The sequence below is a fragment of the Salmo salar genome, unplaced genomic scaffold (assembly GCF_965601325.2).
Source record: "Salmo salar unplaced genomic scaffold, fSalSal1 ptg000257l, whole genome shotgun sequence".
In the NCBI taxonomy this organism is placed as follows: domain Eukaryota; kingdom Metazoa; phylum Chordata; class Actinopteri; order Salmoniformes; family Salmonidae; genus Salmo; species Salmo salar.
In genome coordinates, this window is record NW_027675339.1 from 2,853,863 (window position 1) to 2,860,434 (window position 6,572).

The window sequence follows — 6,572 nt, forward strand, 5'->3', positions numbered from 1 at the left end:
CATGGTGACTTGTACCAGACTGTGTCTCTTCTCCTCCCAGAGGATCCCTGATGGCTAACAATAACATATCCCGACATAATGAAAACATTATACATTACCTTCTCTCCCTCAGTGACATATCCTGACAGAATGAAAACATTATACATTACCCTCTCTCCCTCAGTGACATGAATAAGTATACTTCATGATTTCAAAAGTTAAGAAATCAGAACCCATCAATGTATCTAGTCCCCCTATTTGAAGAAGTCATAAGTATTCTGAACAATTCACTTATAGTCTATTGAAGTAGTCAAAAGTTTAGTATTTGGTCCCATATTCTTTGAACGCAATGACTACACCAAGCCATGATTGAGAAAGATCATGAATAATAATGAGTGAGAAATGTTACAGAGGCTACAACAGCACATGCTAACCTCTCACCATTACCAATAACAGAGGATACAACAAAACATGCTAACCCCTCACCATTACCAATAACAGAGGTTACAACAAAACATGCTAACCTCTCACCATTACCAATAACAGAGACCACAATAAAACATGCTAACCTCTCACCATTACCAATAACAGAGGCTACAACAAAACATGCTAACCTCTCACCATTACCAATAACAGAGGCTACAACAAAACATGCTAACCTCTCACCATTACCAATAACAGAGGCTACAACAAAACATGCTACCCTCTCACCATTACCAATAACAGAGGATACAACAAAACATGCTAACCTCTCACCATTACCAATAACAGAGGCTACAACAAAACATACTAACCTCTCACCATTACCAATAACAGAGGCTACAACAAAACATACTAAACTCTCACCATTACCAATAACAGAGGCTACAACAAAACATACTAAACTCTCACCATTACCAATAACAGAGGCTACAACAAAACATGCTAACCTCTCACCATTACCAATAACAGAGGATACAACAAAACATGCTAACCCCTCACCATTACCAATAACAGAGGTTACAACAAAACATGCTAACCTCTCACCATTACCAATAACAGAGCCCACAATAAAACATGCTAACCTCTCACCATTACCAATAACAGAGGCTACAACAAAACATGCTAACCTCTCACCATTACCAATAACAGAGGCTACAACAAAACATGCTAACCTCTCACCATTACCAATAACAGAGGCTACAACAAAACAGCTAACCTCTCACCATTAATCTCAAATAAAAATGTGATAATCTGTACTGTCACCTAATATGAAACATTCTCTCTCAAATCCAAAATGCTAGAGCATAGCAACAAATGTAAAACTGTAAGCTTCACTGTCCAAACACATATGGTGTGGAGTATGCGTGTCTGGTAAACACATGTGGATCTGGTGAACAGTTATCACTTGTTGACCAACTACAGGAATACTGACCTCAGAGTCTCCAGTTTACAGTGGGGATTCCCCAGTCCAGCAGAGAGCAGCTTCACTCCTGAATCCTTCAGGTCATTGTTAGCTCAGGTCCAGCTCTCTCAGGTGTGAGGGGTTTGACCTCAGAGCTGAGACCAGAGAAGCACAGCCTTCCTCTGTGACTAGACAGCCTGACAGCCTGCAAAGAGTCAAATCATATTAAAATCACACTGCTATTCTTTGGTGGTGAAAATAGTGGCAGTATATTTTTCAACATATTCAGATACATCAGTGTCCTGAAACCTGCCATATCTATTCATAAAAAAATGAAGGTATCATTATTATAAACGATCATAATATTACTTGTGGAAAGAAAAATGTATAGTACAAATATTTGAGTAGACTGACTAGACCAGTTTAAAAGCAGTATCAGTCAAAAGACAGACAGTGAGGTATCAGATTTAGATTGTATTGAGTATACAGTCCACACCATATCTATTTTGACAGTGAAGATAACATTTTAAATGTGGCTCTAAACTCCAACATTTTGGATTTCAGATCAAATGTTTCATATGAGGTGACAGTATATAATGTCACCTTTTATTTGAGGATATTTTAATACATATTTGTTTCACCACTTAGAAAAATAAAAGCACTTTATGTATGTAGTCGCCCTATTTGAAGAAGTCATAAGTATTCTGACAAAGTCACTTAAAGTGTATTAAATTAGTCAAAAGTTTAGTATTTGGTCACATATTCTTTGACTGCAAAGATTGAGAAAGATCATGAATAATAATGAGTGAGAAAGTTACAGAGGCTACAAGAAAACATGCTAACCTCTCACCATTACCAATAACAGAGGCTACAACAAAACATGCTAACCTCTCACCATTACCAATAATGAGGCTACAACAAAACATGCTAACCTCTCACCATTACCAATAACAGAGGCTACAACAAAACATGCTAACCTCTCACCATTACCAATAACAGAGGATACAACAAAACATGCTAACCTCTCACCATTACCAATAACAGAGGCTACAACAAAACATGCTAACCTCTCACCATTACCAATAACAGAGACTACAACAAAACATGCTAACCTCTCACCATTACCAATAACAGAGGCTACAACAAAACATGCTAACCTCTCACCATTACCAATAACAGAGGATACAACAAAACATGGTAACCTCTCACCATTACCAATAACAGAGGCTACAACAAAACATGCTAACCTCTCACAATTACCAATAACAGAGGCTACAACAAAACATGCTAACCTCTCACCATTACCAATAACAGAGGATACAACAAAACAAGCTAACCTCTCACCATTAACAATAACAGAGGCTACAACAAAACATGCTAACCTCTCACCATTACCAATAACAGAGGCTACAAAAAACATGCTAACCTCTCACCATTACCAATAACAGAGGCTACAACAAAACATGCTAACCTCTCACCATTACCAATAACAGAGGCTACAACAAAATATACTAACCTCTCACCATTACCAATAACAGAGGCTACAACAAAACACGCTAACCTCTCACCATTACCAATAACAGAGGCTACAAACAAAACAAGCTAACCTCTCACCATTACCAATAACAGAGGCTACAACAAAACATACTAACTTCTCACCATTACCAATAACAGATGCTACAACAAAACATGCTAACCTCTCACCATTAACCTCAAATAAAGGAGACATTCTGTACTGTCACCTAATATGAAACATTCTATCTCAAATCCAAAATGCTGGAGCAAAAACTGTAAACTTCACTGTCCAAACACATATGGTGTGGACTATGTGTGCCTGGTAAACACATGTGGATCTGGTGAACAGTTATCACTTGTTGACCAACTACTGGAATACTGACCTCAGAGTCTCCAGTTTACAGTGGGGATTCCCCAGTCCAGCAGAGAGCAGCTTCACTCCTGAATCCTTCAGGTCATTGTTACTCAGATCCAGCTCTCTCAGGTGTGAGGGGTTTGACCTCAGAGCTGAGACCAGAGAAGCACAGCCTTCCTCTGTGACTCCACAGCCTGACAAGCTGACAAAGAGATGACAAACTTCACAAACACACTGTTGATTTAACGAGTAGTGTAGAAGGACAATGGCAGATGCATTTGGTTTATTCTCTCAAACAACATTTAGATTCATCTTCCGTCTCCTAGAATTGTATGTTCATAATGTTATACTAGTGTGAAAATCAATGCATTTCTTCAATATGTTTATCAATATAATATTATATACATATTATAATAAATATTTAATACTAATAATAATACATATTTTTCTATAAACTTAATATTTCTTCCTGATGATTAGTTCTTATATGTCATTTTATTTACTCACAGAGCAGCTCTGGAGGCTTTGAACACTGGCAGCAGCCTCAGAAGACCTTCCTCTGATCTGGAGTATTTCTTCAGGTCAAACACATCCAGCTCCTTTTCTGAAGTCAGCAACACAAAGACCAGAGCTGACCACTGTGCAGGTGACAGGTTGGGTTCTGAGAGACTTCCTGAGCTCAGGAAGCTTTGGATCTCCTGCACTAGAGAATGGTCATTCAGTTCATTCAGACAGTGGAACAGATTGATGCTCCTCTCTGGAGAGGGATTCTCCCTGATCTTCTCCTTGATGTACTTGACTGTCTCTTCATGGCTCTGTGAGCTGCTTCTTGTCTTTGTCAGTAGACCTCGTAAGTGCTTCTGATTGGACTCCAGTGAGAGGCCCAGAAGGAAGCGGAGGAAAAGGTCCAGGTTTCCTGTCTCACTTTGTAAGGCTAAATCCACAGCACTCTTGTAGAGAGTAAGTTCAGTAACTTGCGGTTCGGACATTAGATTCTCATTGTTGTTGATGAATGAGAGGAACACATACACAGCAGCCAGAAACTCTTGAATGCTCAGATGTACAAAGCAGAACACCTTGTCCTGGTACAGCACACATTCCTCTTTAAAGAGCTGTGTGCACAATCCTGAGTACACTGAGGCTTCATTGACATCAATGCCAGCCTCTTTCAGGTCTTCTTCATAGAAAATCAGATTGCCATTCAGAAGCTGCTGAAAAGACAGTTTTCCCAGTGACAGAATGCTCTCTTTATTCCAGTGTGGACCTGTCTCTTCTTTCCCAAGATACTTTTCATTCTTCTGTTTGGTATGAAACACCACAAGGTGTGTGTACATCTCAGTCAGAGTCTTGGGCATCTCTTCTCTCTTATGTTTCAGCATGTGTTCGAGGACTGTTGCAGAAATCCAACAGAAGACTGGAATGTGGCACATGATGTGGAGGCTCCTTGAAGTCTTTATGTGTGAGATGATTCTGCTGGCCAGGTCCTCATCACTGAATCTCTTCCTGAAGTACTCCTCCTTCTGTGGGTCATTGAACCCTCGTACCTCTGTCACCTGGTCAACACAATCTGAAGGGATCTTTTTGGCTGCTGCAGGTCGGGTAGTTATCCAGAGGAGAGCAGAGGGAAGCAGATTTCCCTTGATGAGATTTGTCATCAGAACATCCACTGAGGTTGACTCTGTGACGTCACAACAGATCTTGTTCTTCTGGAAGTCTAGGGGCAGTCGGCACTCATCCAGACCATCAAAGATTAACAGAACTTTGTACTTGTTGTAGATGGTGATTCCTGATTGTTTGGTTTCCATTGAGAAGTTATTGAGAAGTTCAATGAAAGTGTGTTTGTCCTCTTTCATCAAATTCAGCTCCCGGAAAGGGAATGAAAATACAAATTGAACATCCTGATTTGCTTTTCCTTCAGCCCAGTCCAGAATGAACTTCTGCACAGAGACTGTTTTTCCAATGCCAGCAACTCCCTTTGTCAGCACAGTTCTGATACGTTTGTCTTGTCCAGTTAAGGGTTTGAAGATGTCGTTACATTTGATTGCAGTCTCTGGTCTTGCTTGTTTCCTGGTTGTTGTCTCAATCTGTCTCAGCTCATGTTCATTATTGACCTCTCCTGTTCCTCCCTCTGTGATGTAGAGCTCTGTGTAGATCTTATTGAGAAGTGTTGGGTTTCCTTGTTTAGCGATCCCCTCAAATACACATTGAAACTTCTTCTTTAGATTAGATTTGAGTTCACGTTGGCAAATCACAGCAAGCTCATCTGAATGAAGAAATAGCACAGAGGATATTAATATTACATCTGTTTTAATGCCTACAGTATTGTAGGACTGTTATAAAGTTTAAATTATAATCATTTATTCTCTTAACTGACTGTATAAATGTGTAAATGTTTTCATAATGCATTACAGACTGGTGTGACTGATTATTATATTATTGGTATTATTGATGGTATTATTAATGTTGTCTCTCTCTGTCTCTCTCTGTCTCTGTCTCTCTCTCTAAATTAATCAACACAATACATCCCTGCTGCTACTTGATGAGGTCACTAGGTGTTGTGTTAAGGCTGCTACAATATCATTGAGTTACACAGCTACTTTAGCTGTACTTTAGCTACAGCTTTTAAATGTTATAAAACAGCATTCAACATGAGGCAGACAGATCTTACTTTTCTCCAGTGTCTCAGCAAGCTCCTTCTGGTTCATTTTCCTCAGGACGTGCAGTGTGATCTTCAGAGCCCCCTCTCTGGCACTGCTCTCCTGCTTCTCATCTTCAGCATCCACCACTTCCTTATCCAGCTTCTGACTCTCAAAGCCTTCTGGGAGTTCAGAACTAAGAATCCTCTTGAACATCTTCAGCTCGTTCTTCACAAATGTCATAATTTTCTCTTCAAGCAACTGAAATAAATAAAGTAAATAAGTTAAGCAAGAGAAGAAATGCTTTCTCATTAACACAATAATGAATGATTGACAGATCAACTTTACTTGAGGTAAACAAAAACAAATGTTCATAACAGGATCACATACACTGAATATAGAGTCCAGGTCTGTTTGATGACTCTGGGAAGACTGACCACTGAGAATCTCTGACTCTGATCTCTCCTGTTGGTTTCTGTGGACAAAACATGAGATTACATCTCCTCAACCAGGGAGTACACACAGCACACACACACACACACACACACACACACACACACACACACACACACACACACACACACACACACACACACACACACACACACACACACACACACACACACACACACACACACACACACACACACACACACACACACGTGGAGGGAATGTTGTGTTTGTTTAATATTGTTTTAGGACT

At 39.7% G+C, this 6,572-nt stretch overlaps 2 protein-coding genes across 2 annotated transcripts in view; one reads left to right on the forward strand and one right to left on the reverse strand.

Annotated features, from left to right (window-relative positions):
• LOC123733406 (NLR family CARD domain-containing protein 3-like) overlaps window positions 1–6,572 on the forward strand; it is a 121,283-nt gene that overhangs the window by 29,996 nt on the left and 84,715 nt on the right. The gene's annotated exons all lie outside the window — the stretch shown is intronic.
• LOC145867261 (NLR family CARD domain-containing protein 3-like) lies at window positions 2,895–5,480 on the reverse strand. The gene is made up of 2 exons (XM_082971332.1): window positions 3,741–5,480; window positions 2,895–3,435 (listed from the first exon to the last, which is right to left on the reverse strand). Exons 1-2 carry the CDS (start codon window positions 5,084–5,086, stop codon window positions 3,246–3,248), a joined length of 1,536 nt encoding a protein of 511 aa, XP_082827458.1. The 5' UTR covers window positions 5,087–5,480; the 3' UTR covers window positions 2,895–3,245.